Source organism: Anolis sagrei, chromosome 5 (genome assembly GCF_037176765.1).
Source record: "Anolis sagrei isolate rAnoSag1 chromosome 5, rAnoSag1.mat, whole genome shotgun sequence".
In the NCBI taxonomy this organism is placed as follows: domain Eukaryota; kingdom Metazoa; phylum Chordata; class Lepidosauria; order Squamata; family Dactyloidae; genus Anolis; species Anolis sagrei.
The window spans coordinates 162,222,905-162,248,077 of record NC_090025.1 but is presented as its reverse complement, the minus strand read 5'-3'; the positions used below and the strand labels follow the sequence as shown (position 1 = coordinate 162,248,077).

At 38.4% G+C, this 25,173-nt stretch overlaps 1 protein-coding gene across 8 annotated transcripts in view; it reads left to right on the top strand.

Moving 5' to 3' along the window:
• TNRC6B (trinucleotide repeat containing adaptor 6B) overlaps positions 1 to 25,173 on the top strand; it is a 112,313-nt gene that overhangs the window by 22,764 nt on the left and 64,376 nt on the right. For 7 of the 8 annotated variants that reach the window (XM_060777093.2, XM_067469185.1, XM_067469188.1 and 4 more), the window contains one exon: positions 24,193 to 24,280. In XM_060777093.2, the coding sequence (XP_060633076.2) occupies positions 24,193 to 24,280 (88 nt within the window). Of the gene's footprint in view, positions 1 to 8,441; positions 8,643 to 24,192; positions 24,281 to 25,173 lie in introns of those variants that run through there. The other variant, XM_060777098.2, reaches the window with a different exon arrangement.

Sequence of the window (25,173 nt, the reverse complement as noted above, 5' to 3'; positions counted from 1 at the left end):
AGTATATAGTGCCTTTTCTACCTAAAATCTTCCATTTATTTTCCTCTGTCATAGCAGAAACATCCAAGAAGCAATTCTTGTGAACTGTTTCTCAGACCTCAGTTTTCTCTGGTGTTTTTTCTTATTTTGGTTTCATTTTCAACTACTTTATCCACTTATCCTATGATTTGAATCTGCAGTGGTGTTTGACTTCGACTTTGCGCTTTTCTTGACTTTTCTTCAGTAACTCTTTATTTTTCTTTCCAATCTTTGGGATGACTTAGCCTGACTTTTGTCTTCAGTGCTTTCTACCTCATTTAAAAGGTGTACCACCCACAGCAGCAAGATTCCTAGCCACAATTGCTATTCTTATAACATGAATTCATGTGTCCATTATAAGACCATCAAATCCCAGACTGGAAACTCGTATGCATTGGTTCTAGACCTATCAGGTTCATTTCTTTGACTTGCTACAAAGAATCCGAGATGAATTAGAGATATTCAAAAAGGAAGATAACATGCTGGACTTCAGTGATCAATACCGTATGTCTGCCCATGGTTTCAGCAGCTTCTCCTAACTATGATCTTGCAAGTTTCCATGTCCTTCTGTGGGTGCCTGTTACTTTTGGATGCTCTCTTGATTTTATGTCCTCGGATCCCATCGCAAAAGGAATAAGGAGAAGCACAATAAGAGGGGGAAAGGCCAAACATCATAATGAGGCAGTATCTTCCCTTATTGCTTCTTGGATCAGGCCACTCATACCCCGATGGGCTACTGTAATTTGCATTCTCCAGTTTTGGGACCAATTCTGGGTTCAATTCAGACCTAGTGTAGCCTCAGCTATCTTGGAAACCCTTTAATGCAGTGGTTCTCAACCTGTGGGTCCCCAGATGTTTTGGCCTTCAATTCCCAGAAATCCTAACAGCTGGTAAACTGGCTGGGATTTCTGGGAGTTGTAGGCCAAAACACCAGGGGGCCCACAGGTTGAGAACCACTGCTTTAACGTATGGCTTATTGCAACATTCATTTGCCTACTGGAAACTGGTATTCTTGATATAAATTATTTCTGCCAGGAAAGCAGAGAAGATATGTATTCTCTGTTTTGACCAGTTCTATTTAGGTTTCCCACAAAACAAGTTCATCCTCAGGCCATAAATGTTCTTATTCTCTAAAATAGTATCTTAGTTTCACTTAACCAGGACATTTGTACTGCCTGCAAAATCTAACTATGGACTTAGACAGAATTTTGCATTTATTGATGCAAAATTCTACATCGATAGGACTCCTAGTTCATGGAGGAGCCAGAGATTTTTAGTCTGTTATTTCTCCTTGAAACTTGGACTATTGGTATCAGCACAGTGTCTTTCAAAGTCGGCTATTGTGACAATCCACTTAGTTATGAATTGGCTAATAAGAGACTGTTCTGCTCACATACAGAAACATTTTACATGGGCAGTTGCTTCATCTTCTTAATTTCTGAGTGGCATTCCTTTGCATAATGTTTGCAGAGCAGCTTTGTTGTCCCATCCTTAAACTTTCATTTTCCATTAGACTGGATGCGCAATCCAGGACTTGATGCTACTTTTGTGAAAGCAGTGCTGTTTTCATGTTTGAAATAAAGTTCATAATGAATAACTAGGAGACATGTGTTATTTTTCTGTGGCATGACACTCCCATCTCCTGTGGTTAGTAGCTTGCTAGTTTTCTTTTGTGTGAGTCATAGACATCATGAAGAAACAAGGACAGGTTGCATATCTGCAACTGTAGTTCTTTAAAAGGGTCATTTATAAACTTGCAATCCTGTCCATCTTCCTGTAATTCTCTCTTGCCTTTCTTATCTCTTTGAGGCTACTGTTGTGGCATTCATGGAACTGAGGATTTAGGTGGACATAGTGCTACATAGTGTCATTGAAGGTAAGCAGATTTTTACCAAAAAGCTTGCATAACAATTTTAGAAGGTTCTCAGCAGTATATTGCAGAGACGCATATAACCTATTTGTGTGAGTTCACAGATGACCACTTGAAAAACTACGTATGCAGTGTGTTTGCATCTTTTCCAAATTTTCTCTTGGTTGTCCATTTTTTCCTCCCTTTCCCTATGGTGTGTGACTTTATAACTCATAGCTGATGTTTTTTCTCCTTTGACTTTTGCTTTCTGCAAAAGGTAAACAGAAAGAATATACTATAGAGTATAGACTTAAACAAAATATGCTGTTCTCCTTCACTTCCCATTGATGAAGACTGCTAGTTGAAATGCATCTAGGTTCTTTTTAAATGAATTGGACGATACCCTGAGTCATATTTTTCCTTCAGCAAATCATTCATACCCTGTACCTTCTCTCTTACTTCTGTTTACACACACACACACACACTTTATATTCATATCCTAAGTCTCTTTTTTACTTTTCATTATTTCACTGAGTTAGGTCTTGTCCTTTCCTTTTATCCTTCTTTGGGTCCTCGTTCTCATCTTGTTCTCTTCTCTGTTTTCTCCCAGGTACCTGCTTCTATTCTTACTTAAATTTTTCTTTTTAATTTATCTCATTCATAATCTTCGTTCATTCAAGACATGCACCCTTAGGTTCTTTTCTTCTCCAGTATCTTTCACTTGCACTTTACTGTGACTGATTTCATACAGTTATATGTGTTTCAGCTTCCATTACTGAAGCTACATGCTTTTTGGTACTCTGTTGCTGATTGTTTGCCTGTGGTTTATGAATATTCAAGTGCATAACCATTTTTGAAAAAGAGGGAAGTTTCAGATAGAACTTCATTTTATTTAATTTATATTCTCCTTTTCTCCTAATACTATAACTCACAACATGCTTAGAAAGGGAATACAATCAAAATGTGATAAGTTATAATATTAAAATGCAATTAATACTATTTAACACATTAAAACAACAACCAGGTTTCAAACATTTAAAAAGCAAATCAACAACAAAAATACAGTAGCCCTGTTAAAAAACCTCTTCCTCAGCAATTAGTCAGTAATCGAAATTATGTCTGATTAAAAGATTTTTTGTTTCCTAGGAAGAGGAATGGCAAGCAAATCAGTCTTAAGTCTAATTTGGGAGAGAGTTCCACAATCCTGAGAGCAGAAAGCAAATAACATATGCATGAAAATGCTATAGCAGGTGTTGAGATTATTCATTAATGATAGAAATAACATTTGGATTGATGTTGTATCAGGTTGAGTTAAGGTGAAGTTCTGAGTACTTTTCAGTAAAATATGGGCTCTGTTCTTTTAATTTACTAAACTGAGAATGAATCCCAGAAGTCATTATTTTGTATCATAAAATATGATCAGTCTGAACATAGGAATCTTTACAAAAAGGATCCTGCCCCATTAAATAGACTTTGTAGTAAATGGCAAGGGCCATTGTCTCATTGTTGTTATTGTGTGTGTTCAGGTTGTTTCTGACACATATACCGATTCTATCATGGGATTTTTCAATTTGCTCAGAAAAGGTTTTCCATTGCCTTCCCTGAGACTGTAAAGGTGTGATTTACCCAAGGTCACCCTGTGGGTTTCATGGTTAAACAAATTTAAACTCTAGTTTCCAAAGTCATAGTCCAATGATGAAACCACTACACAATACTAACTGTCTCATATGTGACCAAATCATGAATTGTGGAGATTATTTTGGACCAAGCCAAGAATTCACAGTTTGCATAGCCACTTGTTCAAGGTCACTGAGTGGGATTTTATGGCTTAGCAGAGATTTGAACCATGGTCTCAAGTCATGCTCAAGCACTTAACCCTATAACACACTGGTTCTCCAGTTCTGTTTAGAGCGGCATGATCTAAATGAGTAGAATTAGATGAAGTTTTGCTAATTGGCAGGCTTTTATCCTTGATGAGTATGGTTACAACTTCTGTGGCATAATCCATGCATCTTTATTTATACATGTTCTGATAGATTCTTGCTCAATGAGGAGATTCTGAGTATTTTCATTCTAGTGTTTAAAGCTTAAAGTGAAGGATATTTAGGCATGTGTCACAGATTGAACAAACACTAAATCATCATGGGAATTACATGGCTCTCTAGATGTCTCAGCAGCCCTAACTTTGTTGTTGTTCATTCGTTCAGTCGTCTCCGACTCTTCGTGACCTCATGGACCAGCCTACGCCAGAGCTCCCTGTCAGCCGTTACCACCCCCAGCTCCCTCAAGGTCAGTCCAGTCACTTCAAGGATGCCATCCATCCATCTTGCCCTTGGTCGCCCCCTCTTCCGTTTGCCTTCCACTTTCCCCAGCATAATTGTCTTCTCTAGGCTTTCCTGTCTCCTCATGATGTGGCCAAAGTACTTCAACTTTGTCTCTAGTATCTTTCCCTCCAGTGAGCAGTCGGGCTTTATTTCCTGGAGGATGGACTGGTTGGATCTTCTCGCAGTCCAAGGCACTCTCAGCACTTTCCTCCAACACCACAGCTCAAAAGCATCGATCTTCCTTCGCTCAGCCTTCCCTAAGGTCCAGCTCTCACATCCATAGGTCACTACAGGGAATACCATGGCTTTGACTAGGCGGATCTTTGTTGCCAGTCTGATGTCTCTACTCTTCACTGTTTTATCGAGACTGGACATTGCTCTCCTCCCAAGAAGTAAGTGTCTTCTGATTTCCTGGCTACAGTCTGCATCTGCAGTAATCTTTGCACCTAGAAATACAAAGTCTGTCACGGCCTCCACGGTTTCTCCCTCTATTTTCCAGTTGTCAATCATTCTTGTTGCCATAATCTTGGTTTTTTTGACGTTTAGCTGCAACCCAGCTTTTGCGCTTTCTTCTTTCACCTTGATTAGAAGGCTCCTCAGCTCCTCCTCGCTTTCGGCCATCAGAGTGGTGTCATCTGCATATCTGAGGTTGTTAATGTTTCTTCCAGCAATTTTCACCCCAGCCCTAACTAGAATTGCCAAATACTCATAAGAGTACTGGAAAATATAGTCCAATTGCATTAGGGAAGAGTACAGGATTCCCATCGAAAAGCCACTTGACGTTACAAAATAAAATTCTTGTGTGCCTTCAAGTAATTTCTGACTTATGATGGTCCAAAGTTGACCGTATCATGCGGTATTCTTGGCAAGATTAATTTAGAGGAGATTTACCCTTGTCTTCTTGTGGGTTTCCATGGCCAAGCAAAGTTTTGAACACTGGTTTCCCAGTGTCCTAGTCCAACTATTACTCCACACCTGTTCTCTTCCAACTAGAAATGAAACCAATGCAATCTTTTGCTTACATATTGATTGTTTCTGCACCCTATCTCAAATATTGGGTTGACTTCTCGAAAACTGCAGACAGACTACTTGAAGGGCATTTTTATGAAACAGTTTGGGCATGCTTGCAAGTTGGCCATAGAGGTCAGTTCAGTTAGAGCAAAATACCAGGTTTGTTCAAGGATTGCCTTGTGTTTATAGAACTTCTCACAAGGATAATACATTTGAGTCTTTCATTGTTATCCTTTGAATGAGACTTTTTTATTTCTATACCCTTTTAGTTAAAACAATGGACATTTTCCCATATATTTTTCACTCTTTTAAACTGGGAACTTTATTGGATGGATTAGAAGCTATTTTATCCTGCTTTTAAAGTAAAAATTTAGTTTAGATATGACTTTTTAACATTTTTGTGATATTTTTATACTTCTGGTAGCAATCAAATGTCATTTTCCTTATTAAACACAGTGTTTTGTGAGCAATTAGCTATGCATATTTTAGTTTTTACTCATAAGTAGCAATTTTGGCCTATACAATTAAAATTCTAGCCAAAATCCAAGGAAGCTAGCTATAGACAAGAATGCTGTTTTTATGGGCTGCCCACACCAAACAGTATGAATAATTTGCTTGCCTCCAGTTGCTTTTAAAACATGCATTCTTTCATCTCTCGTTTGCTAGAAAATCAAAGTAGGGTCATGGTTTTGTTTTGTTTGGTAGTATGTAATTGTTATATTCAACATTATTTGTGTATTTATTTATTTATTCATTCATTGAATTCATTTATTTGTTTCCCATTGATAGCATAAGTCTAAGTGACTTGTGCTGAAATTAGTTTAAATAATTTAAAATCAATAAGCTAATAGCTAGCTGTGCTTTAACTTACATTAGCCTTCCCTAGTCTGATCTTCCAGAAAGAATGAGCATTTTGGTCAAACACATTTCTTCCAGGCTGGAAAAGATTGGTTACAGTCATTTTCTTTGGAGCTCTGTATGCACAAAGAATAGCTATGTCTGTGTTTTGTCAGGTGAAAAAACTTTTTGAAACTTTCCTTGGTTTCTCTGATGTTGGACATTTTAAGGCTGTTCTAACAGATGCTGTAAGATTTAATCTGCATTATTGCTTTTGTATGATAATTGGCATTGTGTGCAATATTACAGACAAAAACAAAGTGAACAATATCATCATAAATAAATATATAGCAATAGTTCTGTGGTAAGACTCTGCCTGAGGTAAGATATGTGTCTTCTGAAAGCAGCCTGAATGCCAGAATATGTTCCTCAATTAATGCTCAGATCATATATTCAGTGTGACAGGTGTTCCATGAAGGTGAGTTTGGTAAAGAAAACAAATTTATCTTAAGAGCCAAGGGGGTTTATTTTAAAGGAGCAGCAAAGTTATGAAATAAGGAATATTTTGAATTAGTTTTCAAATTGTGGAAACAGAAAAAAACTCAAAAGCATTGGAAGATATGTGTGCAGAGAGTGGATATTTTTGAAGGGTGAGAGATGCAGTACAGCGGTAGCCCAAAGGATAGTGGGAATAGAGGCATAAACATGACCTATTCCAGTACCAGGGTACTGCCATCAACCTTGACTATGAATTCTCTTAGCTGAAAGAGATTATTATATACTGTGACCATCTTATGTTAGAATTTAGAAGAAAAAAATGTGAGAACCGAGACATTTTTCGATATTGATTGAACAATATGCCCTCCAACATAGCAGAGCAGAGTATTTGAACTGGGATTTTCCCAACATTGTATCCAATACTTTAAGGAGGTCTGTTAAGAAAAGAGTTTATGTTGGGTGCATTTATACTGTAGACTGAATAAGGTTTGGCATCACTTTAAATGCCATGGCTCAGTGCTATGGGATCCTGAGAGTTGTAGGTTTTCAGTGTCTTTAGCCTTCTCTGCCAAAGAGTCCTGATGCCTCACCAAACTACAAATCCCAGAATTCCATGGCATTGGTCCATGGCAGTTAAAGTGGTGTCAAACTGCATTCATTCTACAGTGTAAATGCACTGTTCACTATCTAGAAACCTTTGAGAGTGTTCATGCACGTGAAACTCTGTCTTGCACTACCTCTTGATCAGTCTTTTTAGTCTATATTAGTTCACAGGGAAGTGGTTATGACATTCAGAGGAATCTGGATGCTGAAGATTGAGTAACTGTATTTGTAACTGAAAATAGGAAAGGGATTTTTTAAAAGAAAACTAAAGTTTATAATCTTCCTCACAGCTTGCTAATGTTATTTTCAATAGTCAGAAGTCGAAGTTTGTGAACTGTAATAGTATAAAGGTCATAGTTACCTATCTGTTGTGAGTTTAACACTGTATATACGTGTGTGTCTACATGATAGAATTAATGAAATGTAACTGTACTTTATCAATGCTATGGAATACTGGAATGTGTAATTTGTTGTGGGCACCGCCAGTCTTGGGCAGAGAAGGCAAAAGATCTTGTAAAACTACAGCTCCCATGATTCCATAACATTGAGCCATGGCAGTGAAAGTGGCATCAAATTACATTAATTCTACAATGTAAATGCACCCTTAGGGCCCTTCCACACAGCCATATAACCCAGAATATCAAGGCAGAAAATATCTGCTTTGAACTGGCTTATCTGATTCCACACTGCCATATATTCCAGTTCAAAGCGGATAATGTGGGATTTTATTCAGCTGTGTGGAAGGGGCCTTAGTTTTAAATAAGGGCAGCTAAACTGTTCCTTTCTGCCCAGCTTTAGTCCCAAATTCAATGCGATTCAGACTGCATTATATGGCAGTGTAGATGGGGCCTTTGTGTATCCTGTGCTCCCTTTCAACAGTGATTTCTTTTCCCATCCTTAGTGTTAAGGATTTGCTGTTTCAATTCCAGGAGAGAAATTTCAACCAATTGCTGAATACTGTTTGTTTTGTTTCAAAACGTACATTATTGCCATATTTATTAAAAGAATAGATGAAAGAGGGACTTGGTTACAGCTGGAATAAAACCAGGTCGAACCAAAGCGGCAGCTTCTCCCCCTCCCCCCCCCCCCCCAAAAAAACTCTGCGTCTCCTTTAAGAGCGTAGCTTCCAACCCCCTTCCTGAGTGACAGTGTGCCCAAGTCACGTGACGCGCCTCTATTTGAAGGTCACAAAAAGCTGCTTCCTTTATAGAGGCGGGGGGAGGGGGAGCGCGCGGCGGAGAGAGAGAGGGAGTGTGTGTGTGCGCGCGCGCGCGCGCGGCGGAGAGCGAGAGGGAATGTGTGTGCGCGCGCGCGCGCGGCAGAGAGAGAGGGAGAGGGAGTTCAAGCCAAGATGGCCGACGGATTCTCTGCTGGCTTTTGAACATTGCAAATCGAGCGACTAGAGAAATACGACGGGATTATTCGGGGATCTCTTCACTTCCATTTTTTTTACCTTGTATGCCTCAACTTGCTGGATTTTAAGCACTGTTGCACTTTATGAGGTTAGTAAGCTTTATATATACCTTTATTGGGACGTATATATATATATTAAAAATGGTACGTTTGCTTTGACCGTTTCGTTTGATCCTGCACCACGACGTGTTGTGTCGCGCGGACGCGGTGTAGTTTTGCCACATTTGGGGAGGGAAAACCCGGACGAAAGACGTGGCATATTTTGGAATAAAAATTTTATGTATTTTAAAATAGGCTTGTAAGCATCTTCGTTCAAAATCCTCGGCCATAATGAATATTTTCTCAAAGATTCGCTTCAAGCGCATTCCTTTGAAAGCGCACACACACAAACACACACACAGGGTTGAGGCTTTTTAAATCTGCTGCAAAAATTAGCATAAATTAAATAGGCTTGCATTCTTTCTTGCTTCTAGGATTGGCCAGGGAAGGGGGGAGGTGCGCATTTTTATCAGAAACCTGTATTTCTATTCACACACACACACACACAAATACACCTTTGAATATAGAGATTTGAATTAAGAGTTGAAGGGATTTAGTATTTTAGGAGATGTCTGTGGGTCAAAATCTGCTATAAAAATCTTTATGGATTAATATTTTGCTATGTGATAGTGTGCCCCCCCCCCCCCACTACTGTATTTCCAATTCTTGTAACCAAATGCTTTTCAGATTGCAGTTGAAACCAAATTGTGGTCCTCTGTAAATATGACGTTTACATTTCATGGCAATTTTAGCAGTAAGAAATATCAAGTACTGCAGTCCCATTTCTCTAGCAGCTTTGCTTCCCTCCATCTGACGCTTCAAGTTTAAAATATGATTTTAATTTTTTTGAAGAGGTAGAATAAATGATTTTGCATTTTGAATAGTATGCTGCTGCAAATGTGAATTTAAGGGAGCTGGAAAAAGATGGTATCTTCCAAAGGTTTTTTCTGTTGGTTTTCCTTTAAAAATTCAGTCCTGTGTTTCACATCTCTCATCCCTCCAAGGGAAGCAGAGGAGCAGCATTGTAAATCTTGCTTTCTGTGGGCAAGCCCTTCCCCCTGCATTGTGAGAATGTGATGTAATGCACTGGGGTGGAGGGTTGAATAGGATAATACACATTTTGACTGCCGTGGATTTTCACCCTTTTTCTGAAAGGCCTTGTGTTCAGTTTGTGTTGCAATTATTTCAGTAAAGACAGATGGAGGTAGTCTGTGTTTTTATGCTGTGATTGATAAATTAGTTTACCAGAACATTTATTTGAAAGTGTTCACATTGCAGTCACTTGCCATCATCCCGGTAGTCTTGTAAGTTTCTCATAGCACAAATCAAGTAAAAACCCAAACCTGATGACCACAAGTTTCTGAATTTCACAACTTATTTTTCTGTTGTTTTTAAAAAAGTCAAATGAGCTATGTATTAATAAAGAAATAAATTGATGTTGAACCAAAGTTTCATTGCTTGAGGTTGCTCTGCACACATGTGAGGAAACATGCATGTCTTCATGTGGGTGACCTATTTAAGCCAAAGTAACCTTGGCTTAGTTTTTAGAGTTAACAGCTTAAGTATGTATTGTAGTATATGTGTTTCTTGTATATGTGATTAATTCTCTTTCTAAATCTTGTTATGGGTATGTAGTTAATGATTAAAATGCTTTTGGAAATTCAGCAAAGGCAATGAATGCTATCTTAAGCCATGCAGACCATTAGGCCGACTTACTTGATATGTGCTATTTCCTGAAGTAATGATGCAGAAATCTATGCCAAGGGTTTTGTTATATCCCTTCTAGCAGTTGTTCTCAGTCTGTGGGTTCCCAGATGTTTTGGCCTTCAACTCCCAGAAATCCTAACAGCTGGTAAACTGGGTGGGATTTTTGGGACTTGTAGGCGAAAACATCTGGGGACCCACAGATTATGAACCACTGCCCTCTAGGCATTTTCCAAGTTCTCTAGGCAATTCTGTGATGTGCTTCCACCGGAATTTACCATAGAGTTGGCCTGGAAGTCCTAGCAAATCCTCTCTAGGAATTTGCTAGGTCTTCTGCTGACTGTGGTAACTTCCAGTAGAAATAGTTCATTTCAGTGGGTTCCGTATTATCCACAGTTTCCTGTTTCCATAGTAAATTGAGGAGTGTACTGCCATGGATACCGGTGATCATTCTGTAGATTTTTGATGCACATGCAAGTTGTTGCTGGGAAATGTTATTACTAGTGAATATTCATGGTAGATAGGTAGCGCCCCTGATGGCGCAATGGGTTAAACCCTTATGCCAGCAGGACTGCTGACCAAAAGGATGGAGGTTCGAATCCGGAGAGTGGCGTGAGCTCCCGTCTGTCAGCTCCAGCTTCTCATGCAGGGACATGAGAGGAGCTTCCCACAGGATGGTAAAGCATCCAGTCGTCCCCTGGGTAACATCCTTGCAGGCCGCCAATTATCTCACACCAGAAGTGACTAGCAGTTTCTCAAGTCACTCCTGACACAAACAAGGTACATAGGCATGAAATATGAATATAAAATAAACATGCAATTCTGTTAGCTGAATCCAGTCATGCCAGCTTTGCTGATAAATGTTTTCTGTCAGAAAAATACAGTTAAGGTTATAGATGAAAGTTTAATTTTCATAGGTTAAACAATGGATTTGATTTACTATGTTGCATGTTCGCATTATGGAAAGAAAGCAAGGATCTAATTATATTATATTCTTGATTTGAGATCACTCCCTACAGTTTAATAGTTGCAGAGATTCATGAATCTCAGCTAGACTTGCGAATTGTTATATGTTCAGAAATGTGGGAACACCATATCTTTAGACTTCACATTTTGCATTCTGTTAGTTTCCTCCACTAGCGATCATATTGTGACAATTTCAGATAATTTGTTATATTATAACTAATACTATATTCCTGTGTCTGGAAAATACCTATCTCTATGAATTTGGAATTGGTTGTTGTGAGTTTTCCAGACTATGGCCATGTTCCAAAAGCATTCTCTCCTGACGTTTCGGCCACAACTATGGCAGGTATCCCCATAGGTTGCGAGGTCTGTTGAAAACTAGGCAAGTGAGGTTTATATATCTGTGGAATGTCCAGGGTTGGAGGCAGGTGTGAATGTTGCAATTGGCCACCTTGATTAGCATTGAATGACCTGCAGCTTCAAAGCCTAGCTAATTCCTGCCTGGGGGAATCCTTTGTTGGGAGGTGTTAGCTGGCCCTAAGTGTTTCATATCAGGAATTTCCCTGGTTTTAATTTTATTTTTTATTTGTTTTACTCTCAATTTACAGTCCTGATTTTAGAGTTTCTTAAATAGTGGTAGCCAGATTTTGTTCATTTTCATGGTTTCCTCCTTTCTGTTGAAATTGTCCACATGCTTGTGGATTTCAGTGGTTTCCCTGTGTAGCCTGACATGGTAGTTGTTAGAGTGGTCCAGCATTTCTGTGTTCTCAAATAATATGCTATGCCCAAGTTGATTCATCAAGTGCTCTGCTATGGCTGACTTCTCAGGTTGAATTACTGTAGTCTCTCAGTGCGTTTCATGTTCCTTGATTCACATTTGGGTGCTGTGTTTGGTGCTCCTTGTGTAGACTTGTTCACAGCTGCATTGTATACAGTAGACTCCTTCAGAGTTGAGAGGATCCCTGTTGCCCTTTGCTGAATATAGCATTTGTTGAATTTTCTTAGTGTTCTGTAGATAGTTTGTAGGTTGTGTTTCTTCATCAACTTCCCTATGCAGTCAGTGGTTCCTTTGATGTATGGTAAGAACATTTTCCTCTGGGTAGATCTTTGTCTTTACTCTTGTGGCTTGTTCTTGGTCTTGTAGCTCTTCAGATTTCTGTTGTAGAGTATCCATTGTCCTACACTGGTGGCGCTACAAGATTTGAAGCTGCAAGGCCATTAAATGGTAATCAAGGTGGCCAGTTGCAACATTCACACTTGCATCAAACAGACAAGAGTCCCAGTCCCCGTCCCCCCCGAACATTCCAAAGATACATAAACCTCACTTGCCTGGTTTCCAACAACAGACCTCACAACCTCTGAGGATGCCTGCCATAGATGTGGACAAAATGTCAGGAAATAATGCTTCTGGAACATGGCCATACAGCCCGGAAAACTCACAGGAACCCAGTGATTTCAGCCATGAAGACCTTTGGCAACACATCGGACTTGGACTTCTTTTTGATATATCATCTCCTGGAGTTACTCTTAACTTTTAAATCTAAATAGCCAAGTAATTTATCAAATAAGTTTTACTTTGCAAATTTTGATTTTACTTTAATACTCAGTTGTTAGCACAGTCACCAAAACCAAATCCTGATTGCTAAAATGATCATTCTTTTGTGGAGATCAAGACAATCCCATGGTTAAGATTAGGATTATAAACAGGAAAAAGAGATAGATAAGTGGGGGCTAATGGTATCTTTGTTAAAATACTACCATCAAAATGACCCCTCCTAAATCCTATTAAATTCTGGGTTTTTTCTTACTTCCTTGGTGTGGAGGAGAGAACAATATTTTATTACTGTGGGTTATTGTCTACTACAGAGTTGATCAGCATTTTTGAATGGGCACCACAAATAATGCAATACTTATGGTACAACTGACTGAAATTTCCATCTCTTGAATGGGTCAATTGGCAAGGAAGTTTTTCTAGCTGGCTTTCTGTTTGCCATTTTCCAAGCAAATGAATCCACTGTGAAAAGGAGCTGAAAGCTTCAGCCTTAATATGTTTGGTATCAGTTCTTCAAGCTGGTGGAAGTAGCAGTCTGGTCTCTTTTCATATTTGTTTTGAGATGTGGATTGCACCAGCTGGTCTTAGGAAGGACTTCTGGATCATAACACCCTCAGAAACAAACTATGCTTGAAGAAACTGGTTCAGAGTAAGCCCTGTTAAAATATTGATTAAGGAGACGTATTGTTGTGTGATTACCAGAAAGATGTGAATTTTAAAAATAATTTTATGTATATTCAGAGTCACTTTTGAATTATCAATACCAGTAGTCCATGGCGATATGCAGTTTTTATCTCCATTTTACTTATATGCATGTGTGATTGACTGTTGCAGTAACTGTTACTGGTAGATAGTTTTAAGGATACTAAGTCTTGTCATAGTTACGAGGGTTGAATGGAAAGTAATGCCTCCACCTTCGTAACGCCTTAACAGATGGCAGTACTGGTATGCGGCAGGTACTGGCTTGTTCAGTAGACTCTCTTCTACAGTTCCATTTTGGCGGGAAGCCTTAGCATTGAACGATGGTATTGTTAAAGTGCGAAGTATGGAACCTTGCGTAGAGGGTTGGTCAGTGCGACTTAAGCAATGTGCAGTCATTGAATTCTTGACAACAGAAGGTGTCACCCCAAAGGAGATTTGTCAGAGAATGCAAGCTGTTTATGGTGATTGTGCTGATGTGAGTACTGTGCATCGTTGGGTGAGTAAGTTTAAAGATGTTGAGGTGGGAACATATGACTTGCGTAGCAAACAAAGAGTTGGATGTCCTGTGACTACAACCACCGAGTTTCACAAGCGAAAGGTTGACAGATTGATTCAGGACAATCGTCGTATAACTCAGAGAGAATTTTCAAGCATAATCAGCATTTCACAAGAACGTGTGGGTCACATTATTGCTTTGCTTGGCTATCGGAAGATCTGTGCACAATGGGTACCCAGGATGCTGACGCCTGAAATGAAAACACACAAACTTGAAACTTCAGAGACTGGATCTCACCACTGTCCGACATCCTCCATACAGTCCAGATTTAGCAACGTCTGACTTCCATCTGTTCCTGATAATTAAAGAAGATCTGCGGGGACATCATTATGCTTCTGATGAAGACGCTGAGGGAACTGTGAGACGCAGGTTGCAGAAACAGAGTGTTGACTTCTTCCGTGACAACTTCAGAAAACTTGTTAATTGTTGACAGAAATGTATCCAATTATCTGGTGATTATGTGGAAAAGTGAATAGTGGTAGCTAAAGAACACATTCTAAGGATTATTTCTGCATTTGATTTATTAAAATATTCCCATCCAAACTAACGAAGGCGGGGGCATTACTTTTCATTCAACCCTCGTATTTTAAGAAATTTTGACTCAAAAGTTCTAATTTTTACATTTTAAAACAATATTGCTCATTCAGTTTAAAAAAAACTTCAGGCTTAATCACACACACACATACTATCAATTTGGCATACTGTCCAACCATTAAATTAAAAACTGATCATACTAACTTGTAACAGATTATAAAACTGCTCTTATAACTCTGTAATTAGTTACTTGATAGCTCTGTATTACATTAGGACTGATGCTTTGTTCTTCGGTGTGATATGCAGTACTATGCAGCATATTCCACATTATGACATTTTGCAGATGAGTGTTTGGTTCTACAGTATATTTGAACCCAAGAAATATATATTTTCGCATGTTGAATAGAGGGTATTTGGAACAGCTAAATAGCTGATATTCACAGAGTACTAATCTTAGAAAAGTGATACCGAACAGAGTGGGAAAAGATCACTGCATATAGCCTTTGCAGAACAATCAGCTTGCATTTCTAATATTTTGCTTAGTACTTTGTCCTGACTTCATAGCTTTTTATTAATTTTGATGTTTCAACTACTTTTCACCTGACTGGATGTGTCTTCGTGTGAATCAAGAACCTTTTTTGATTATCCATTCATATTGCTTAACTGTCATGCATTGTTGCACCTTGTAAAATCAATAGTACCACTGCTATTGCTGAATATTAGTAAATTGTGGAATATTTCATTTTCTCTGTTTCACTTAACAAAAGAAATACCAGATTTGAACAGATAATTAAATGTTTGGTTCAGGCTGTTGCCCTAAGATAGGTTACCTTGTAACCCGTAGTATAAAAACATAAATTATATTCTTTGTGTCAGCATATCTGTGAGAACTTGTTTCAGTTGTCAGTGATCAAACCAGAACTACTAATTTCTATTCAAATTCTCCTGTAACATTAATTTTCTTATAGTTTGCCATATTAGCAAGATGATTTCAGAGTTTGTGTAATAGTGTGCACTACAGAAGCAGTCAGCTGCACATTTGTATATTTGTAGGATGTATATGAAATCTAGAAATCTAAAAGGTGCATGACCATTACACAGATTACAGTTCATCCCTCACAAATAATCTTTCAGTTCTTTCTCTAGTACACTGCTTCTTGAATTGTGGGTCCCAATTGCAAATGGAGTCCTCTTAGCTCAGTGTTGGGGTACCACAAATTGGCAACAGTGAATGTTTTCTGAATGTCACTAAGTAGCTGTTTGAGACATTTACATTAATCTATTGTGCAGCGTTTATGGTACATAAAATATCTTTATACATGAGGTTACTTAAAAATTACTCAGACTGAAAGGGGTCATGAGTGGAAAAGTTTTAAGAAGCCCTGGTCTAGTATTCTGAACAGACTGGAAAGCCTAACATAGAAAACCATCTTGGGTCTTGCCCTGGGAGAAAAGCATGATATAACTTAAAGGACAGTGAGATGTTTTTCCGGTTGCATACACCTAAATCAAGTTGTGATCTATTGAAATCGCAAAGCTTTAAACTTGAAAGATTTGAAGGAAGAGGCCATTACAGATTCTTCAGACCAGTTAATTTTTTATTAATTTTGCTTCCCAATGATGCACTGCAAAGTATCTTCAGACAAGATTCCTTCTGTTGTTTGCCATCATGCCAGATGTACCTTATTGAAAACCCTATGAATGACAGACCTTTAAGAGTCTTGGTTATTAACAGCTTTGCATAAGTCATAATCACTGAAGGACATGAGTTCCTTGATCGAGTTGATGCAATCCTTTTCTACTGCTTTCTACTTTAATAGTAGCCTTTGTTTAGTTATTATAAAAGTTCATCTTCTTGTATCTCACTGGTGTGTGTGAATGTATGTTTTGGTGCTGTGTCCTTGGAATATGAATATATATATATATATATATATATATATATGTGTGTGTGTGTGTGTGTGTGTAATATATTTATTCCTTTGCCTACTTCATGTAAAGGCTAATGTTTTCAGGACCAGCACTAATTTCCTGGTCTTTTAGTTTCTGTGCATAAATGTATTTTAAATACAGACATACCTCAATTAACAGAACTTCAGATAATGGAGCTCCTATTTACAAAATGTTGTTATGCCTGCTCAGCCCTCCTTTTCCTTCTTGTCCTTTGTCTTAATGAAAGGCTTTTTAACAGTACCAGCATTGAGAGCATGCTGAAAGAAGGTTGAAATAAAACATACTTTCAGTACAGGATTAAAATAATATGTCAGTATACAATATTACAGTATGCAATGCAATAAAACTCAAGCTTGGAAAAGAGACTTCTGTCTCTATAGGAAGTGGTGGGTACCTGCCTAGAACAGGCAAGGTGAAGAATACCCTCCTCCAGGATCAGACCATGTGTGAACAACAAAACAGAGAAAAGAAGAAACACATGTCTCACTAACGACCACTAGCATGGTCAATAAAAGCATAGCTCTATAAAAAAAATCACCAGAATGGAAATTATGAGAAAAGTAGACACTTAAGAAAAAATAACATCCCTGGATGCATTTTGAATGAAGTCTTTAAGGAGCTACAGACGAAAACAGGCAAGCTGGCAAGAAGGAGGTGAAATGCTTTGGACCAGAAGTGTTTGGGAGGGGAGAGGCAGGGGCTTGCGAAAAGTATCTATGAGCCACCTTTTCCTCCCTCTCTCAAGCGGTTCTCTCTCTCAGTGTTGGTTTTTTCTCCCCTTTTGCAGGAGGGGGGTGGGGCGAGGAGGGTGTCATTTTAACGCATGCTCTGTATAGTCATTTAGTTTTGTGAAAGATTAAGTTATTTCAATTCATCCAGTGGTTTTTGAGTTCTGTTAATCCCACAAACGAACATTACATTTTTATTTATATATAGATCAGACCATAAGTGACTGCACCTCATGACCTCATCAACGAATTCCCTGTGCATGGCCTGAATATATTTGGTAGTATCAATTATAATCAAGTGTTAAATTATGGTCAAGCTTTGAGCAAACTAATGTTGAACTGAATGTTGACTCACCAAGTTTTCCATTGATTTTATGGGGTTAACGATTGTGTGTGGTGCATTGTTACACCTTTTTTAATCTGTTCCAAAAACCTACCACATTTGTTGTATGTGGTGGTATGTCCTAAAATTGTTTCCCATCATTAGGTTTTCTTGACAAGACTAGAGTGGTTTTGCCATTGCCAGTTTGTCTTCTGAGGATGATCTTGCCAAAGATCACCCACTCGGTTTCCACGGATGATTTAAGTTTCAAAACCTGCTATGAATCACACTAGAGAGTGAATCCACTTTAAATCCATTTCTGCCTCCTGCAGAATTCTGGGGTTTGTACTTTAGTGAGGCTGTTAAAGGTTCCTTCCTAAACTACAAACCCCAGAACTCTGCAGGAGGCAGCAACTGGATATAAATGGATTCATTCTCTAGTGTGATGAGGTCCCTGATCAACTTGGGATCTAACTTAACACTATACCATACTGACTCTCCTAATGTTTCTTTAACATACAGTATGCATAAATATTTCCAAACCCAGTGCCTACCCCAAGCTCTGATATTACATTTAGACACAAGAATGTCCTTTGAATATAGATTCCAAATTTATCACCCAATACTTGGCTTCTGTGAAGGAAAAATCAACTTACCATTCTGGACTATTTAAACAAAAGGAATAGTGGAAGGATGGCCAACAAAATACACCTTCTTTCGGCCTTATTCAGAGGCAACAGGGCAACAGAAGTTGTATAAATGTCAGTACCGTCAAGTACTAGGTTCTTGTTGACACCAACAAAGTATCAGTGATATAATATTAACATCAATTAAAATCTATATTGAGAATGTAACAATTGCTTAGTTAAGGAGCACTGCATATAAAAACGATCAGTGTTGGAGGCGGCGGCGGGGGGGTGGTGGTGGTGGTGTTTTAAATACGTACAATTTTAGTCAAAACTGAACTTGCACACACAAGTCCCCAGAAGTCTAAAATCCTCCAAGAACTCTGACTAAATTTGTTTCCTCATGGTTCTCTGAAGAAAAATAATCAGGTAATTATGGAAGATGCTTCATCTGAAACAATACTTCTCATCTCTATCTTGTAATGTGCAGTAGATTTTTAAAGAACAATGCAGTGTTTCATTAAACGCAAATGTTACTGTGATAATTTTTCAAAGTTGTAATTAACTGTGACATCCATATGCTTTAAAAGTATCTACACATTTTCCTTTTCAAACAGCTTTTCTGTTTTACAATGTAGATCAATGCTTTAGATTCTTTTTTCTTTAACGTTATTGGAATTAATGTTCTTTATATAATTTAAAATTGTGTTTTTTATATTTCAATTTATTTATGACACAATGTTTCCAGCTGGATATTTTCATCACTTCTTAAAGGGGACTCAATTATGTTTTAAATGAATCTTGATTGTTTACTTTAAATTAATCTCCTACAATTCTATGAGATTGACTTCTATTTTTCCTTGAGTTAAACCAGATCAAGATTATTTGACTAAAATCCAAGCTCTTGAATTTCATTATTCTGTTGTTCAACAAGTAACACTAAAAATCAGTATGTTTCGTTGTATTCTTTTCTGCTGCCTCGTAGAGACAGGAGGTGTGGTTTTAGTTCTGCATTTAGCAACCAATTCCATAACGGAACTTCTGCTCCGTCATTCTTTTGTGGTCTTACTGCTTTCAGTATGGAGGAAATCTGGGTAGTTGCTACAAAGGCAATACCAGAGCATTACCCACTGTGACCTGTAGGCATATTCAATGCTATATCATGGCTCCTGCCAGATTCAGAAATGCATGAGGATTTTTAAATATATAAATAAATAAATCTCAGATTTTGATTTGAAAAAATAGTTCTGAGATGCATTCAACTTACTAAATGTGTAGATGCAAAAATGTTTGGCTTGCTAAGAATGTCATACTCTATGTTTGTGTTGCTATTTTCATAATATGGCCCCGTGAGAAGCAGTTACATATTTGTGTAGCAGTATAAAATCTGTTTTGGTAGGATTTGTCTTAAAGAAATTGAGACGGTTAAAAGACTCATGTTTGAGTAGCTGGCTCCTGCAGTTGCAGTTTTGGGAAAGATAAAAGGTGAATAGTGCATTTGTGCCTACATTAAATGCCTGCATATATGTGTGTGTGTGCATAAATATTCCCATAGAAGGTAAAAGCAAAACTATTATTTTACTATATGTTCAAAAATGTTATATACTCCATTTTGTTGGTGAAAAAAAAGGATACTATACAACATTCGTTCTCAACCTATAGGTCCCCAGATGTTTTGGCCTTCAACTCTCAGAAATCCTAGCAGCTGGTAAACTGGCTGAGATTTCTGGGAGTTGTGGGCCAAAACACCTGGGGACCCACAGGTTGAGAACCACTGCTATACAAAGATATCAAACCTGTGGCCCTCTGGATGTTTAGGACTCTAACTCCCATGAGCTCTAACCAGCTTGTCCATATTTGACCAACTGATTCCAGAAATGACACCAGTTTTTCTGTATCAGCTCCAGATTTTGAGATACAGAACATACACTATCTAATAGTCATTATCTGCTCATTCATAGAAAATCATGATAACCACATCTAAGAAACTAGAGCAGATGTGGTTTATCCAGTGCAGTTTTCTGATTTAGCCCCCCCCCCCCCCCAAAAAAAAAAAAACAACCAACAACAACAACCAAGGCCTGAAAACCAAGGCACAATTTTGCTTGGGCTGTGTAATTGAACGATTCTTTGGTTATCTTTTTTAAAAAATTGCTATTGAAAATGCAAGTACAGGGCTCCCCTTTACATGCAGAACTGGTAACATCACACTTTCAGTTAACTCTTTGGATCAAGGCAGGACAGAGTGAGTAAGTTTATATAATTTATTTGACCACTCAGTACCTCCTTTCATTGAAGTGGTTAAATCATTCCATTCAGTAGATGAGTGAACTTTCTAACAGGTCACATGGTTCATATTATTAAATGCTCATGACAAAGATCAACTTGTATACCTGAGAACCTGGGCATTTTTTTAAGTTAAAGTTTAAACCAACACTGTAAGATTTATTTATTCTTTGCTGTGTCAAGATCTTCATAATGCTGTTTGCACATCATTCTAAATATATTTCTACTGTACACTTGTTCAGATGTTTGAGCATCTCTTGTGTCAAATTGTGTAGCCTAGTATAGAATTTTACCCAGGGTACAGATCGCATTTACAACTGTACCTGGATAGCAAAACTCAGAACTGAGCCTGAATGCCTAGTCTTTGGCAGTGGCCAGGAGTGCATTTGCACAACTCAAACTAGTGTGTCTGTACTGTACCTGTAGATTAGAATGGCAGAGCTCATTATGGTGCCACATGCTTTGATTACATCCCATTTGGATTACTCTGTGTGGGTAGAATTCAAAGACATAACCATGTTATTCTGGAATATCAATATACAAAGGGATCTTGTAGCACCTTTGAGACTGAGATAAGTTGTAATGTAAGCTAGTCTGTTTCTTCATGATCTCTGTGATAAATGGGTCCTCTGCACCTATGCAGAGCATTGTTTAGGGCCTTCTAGGCCTGCTGTGTAAAGTTTTTGGCAATAATCCCTCTTTCTCCAGTATTACTTTATAGTACCCTTCTTACCTTAAACCTTCAGTTACTTTTTGTCTTACAAGTGAGCAGCGAAGGAATGTCTCTCGTGGGCTGTTTATTTCGCCACTCTTTTTCCTTGGGCTTTTGGATTTTTTTATACTTCTGGTACTCTTTGGATTGGGTGCTGTCAGCCTTCTACATTGTTTAAGATGCGTACTACATGCAGCAGCAAGATCCTTACCCACAATGGTCATTCCTGGTGCATATTATGTCTTGGATTATGTCCCCATTGTAAAGCTTTCAACCTGGAAGAACCATGAATCCAGACTAAAAGCTGTACTGTACGAGGAGGACCTTGAAACCTTGATTCCATTGTGGTTTCTGCATCTCCATATGCAGTGTTAGTTCCAGTGGGTCAAGTTCATCCATTAGACTGGCTACAAAAAGATTGGTTCTCAAACCTGAGGTTACATTAAAGGTGTTGAGACATAAGGGTTTTTGCTTGGCTGCAGTCTCAGCCTTTCATACCCTGACTGATCAGATTCTGTTTCAATTCTCTCCGTGTATGTCTGCTCAACATTCTAGTAATACCAGTGCAGTTATCTTTCTTAATGTTCTTCCTACTCCTGTGTATTCTGACCTATTTGGACCCTCACTGATGGGATGGCAAGAACAAGCATAGGAAAAGGAAAAAGGCAAAATACTCAGATAAAAATGCCTCCTCTTCTGCAGCTACTGTTTCTGACCAGGCCACACATACACATCTCTAAACTTCTGCGAATGAAGGTTGCAACTCGAACTAATTTTCCCCAGTCTGCTATAGCCCCTGAAACCCAGCCTCATTCTTCCACCAAGCCCTTACAGATTGTTCAGATCCAAGTTGGCTGTGCATCCAAAGGGGAAATTATGGACCAGTCTATGACTTCGCAGTCTCCTGAGCTGTCTACTGCTACTTTTTTTCTCAAGTGACTCCACCCCTCCAGTTCACTGATGAGACTTTGTCACTCCTGAGACTTTACTACATGTGTCTTCCTCTCCACTTCATTGTACATTTCAATGTGTTTATTTATTTGTTTCATCCTAGCCTTCATTGTTGGCTCAGCCTTCCTCATGTAGTAGATCTGCAGTCAGTCATCACTTTCAGTATGCTTTTGAGGACTTCCTGTATTTTATGTTATATTACTGCCTGTAATTATGTTCTAATTTTGTACTATGTTTTTAAATTGAATTGTGCTTTTAAAACTTCATACACCACCTTGACATCCATGCTGGGAGTAAGATGGGATATACATTAAACTACATCACTAAACAGAGCTCATTGTAATTTAAATCATGGCTGTATTAATTTTCATATAGAATAAATCCCCACATGCATTTCTAATTGCCTTAGAAAATGTTCAGTCTATTGGTATTGCTTTGGCAGCTTAAATGGGACGATGTTATTTACCTCAGTTAATTGCTTTAAAATGCATGCCATCTTATTGAGAAAGTCATATATATCTATTGTTGTTTGTGCACTATTAAAAGAAGACAAACTTCCTCGCCAGAATCTCAATGAACAATTTTTTTTCTCTAATAGTGATTCATGTAGTTGGCTGTCCTGATTAGCTGTACCACTAAAACAACCAAACGTTGTAAAGTGTCCCTGCTTTTCATAAGCTCTTAATCCCTAGAGCTTTTCCAGCCTCAAAGAAAATTTTCATAGCCTTGGAGAAGTGTAGCTATGAGTAGAGGTTCTTTTCATGTCCTACAGGAGTTTTTATCTTGAATATCAATTTTTCATCACGTATTTACTGTGGTAAAACCTAGGAAAGAGCAAACTCTTTCCTTTAACTATAGTGTCATTCCCCCCCCCCCTCCAAAAAAATCCTTTAGAATCAATTTTTCGTGCTCCTGAACTATGATCTAATAAACAACCCTTCAAGATAGCGTGTAAATAACCCATTTTAAATACCCCTTTTATTAGTCATGTCACTCAGTTGTCATTGTATATTAGCTTATTATTCCAGGAGTAGGTGTGCTGGTAGAGAAGTATATAGAAAAGAACTTGGTACAGAGATACAAGCTGAGTTTCAGTGGACAAATGTTGGTGGTCACTGAATGGGTATGTTTTCAACATGAGGATCCTGGCTTATAAGACTTGATTACATATACGTGAAATTGTTTTAGTTCTTGGAAGAGTGGATTGTAAACAGTCTGTCTTCCCATTTTAAGATATCAGATGTGTTTGAAACAGTACTGCCAACCATCATTTGTCTAATTTTATTTTATAACTTACATTTTGGAGAACTAGAAAGCTTGTGCAGTATTTTGTAACCTTTTATTTCATCAAATAAAAGGCATTGCCCTAATAAGGATTTTGAGTTTTTTAAAAAGTGGTTTTCACCAGTCGAACATTTAGCCTTTTGATCATCAGCAGTATTAGTAATTTTGATACGGGTTCATTATCCAGGTGGAGGCCACCAGAGGGGTGTTAGAGAAAAAAGGATAGTCTACTCTATGGGGGTGGAGGGTGGGTTGAAGGGGGAAATCCATTTCCCCCTGTTTTCCTGTTAATTCCTCCCACCCACCCATGTTCCTGTCCTGGAAACAACCCTTATTTATGAAATAGGTAGTGGGGAGGGGGAATAACTTGTGAAAACGCGAAATAGATTATCCTAGTGCCCCCTGGTGGCCTCCGCACAGACAATAAAACAGTGCCATAATGTTAAAAGACTTACTTAGATGGTTTTATTGCTATATAAAGCTCTCTCCATTGTAATCTTGGAACTGGGAAACGTGTCAGTTGATGCTAGATTTCAGATAGATACAGTGCAAGATCAATGACAAGCTCCTTCATCACATCCCTGGTGACCATGCTAGACTGAAAACAGCTAATTCTTTGATTAATTAACACATTGGGCATGTCTGATGTTATAAGATTTTAATTTGTTCTTGATTTTGGCATAGTGCCTATTTGGATGACTAAATTTTAATTTAAAATTCTTAACAGAGAGAAGGAGCAAGAAAAGGAAGAACAGTTAATGGAAGACAAGAAAAGAAAGAAAGAGGATAAGAAAAAGAAGGAATCTACTCAGAAGGTAAGCCAGGCTTGTCTTTCTTACATGAATGTAAGAGATTAGCATATATGGACTGTTTGCCAACATGCTACAGCTGAGATCTTGTGTGCTAAAGGTTCGTATTTTTCATCCGTAATGGTTGTGTACAAATTATAAGTGACTATTCTGTTTCAAGTCCATGATCCTGTAGCAACCTGCTATGGAATCCTGATATTTATAGTAGTTTTGTGAGGCACCAGCACTCTTTGGCAGAGAAGGCTAAAGGCCTTAAAGAACTATAACTCCCAGGATTGCATAGCAATGAGCCATGGCAGTTTAAAGTGGTGCCAAACTGCATCAGTTCTGTAGTGATATACATCCCAGTGTGTGTCATCAGTAATGGGCCGGAGGAGTACAAACAAATTGAAATTCAGACAAGACTCCTGGTCAGCCAGAAGGCAGATTAGGGGATAGGGAATTTAGCCTGTTCTATATGTTACACTTCCTGAAGACACAGTTTTATGGTTTGGTGGATGTACCCCTGAATTCAGCTTTGAACTTAAAGTCCTAAGTTTCTATTGTGGCCAGGAATGCCTTCACACAGTTAAAGCTTGTGTTGCCAACTGTGCCCATAGAATGTGTTACAGTAATTTAAATAGGATGTAGTTAAGGCAGATGGTACTGTGGCAAAATCTAAACTTTCATGGAATGGGAGCTACTTTTGATTGTGCAAACTCATTCCTGACCACAGGGAACCCAGCATCCTATCGATCAGTAGTTCTCAACCTATGGATCCTCAGATGTTTTGGCCTACAAGTCCCAGAAATCCCAGCCAGTTTACCAGCTGTTAGGATTTCTGGGAGTTGAAGGCCAAAACAGCTGGGAACCGACAGGTTGAGATACAGGGTTCTAGATACAGGGCAGTCTATAAACCT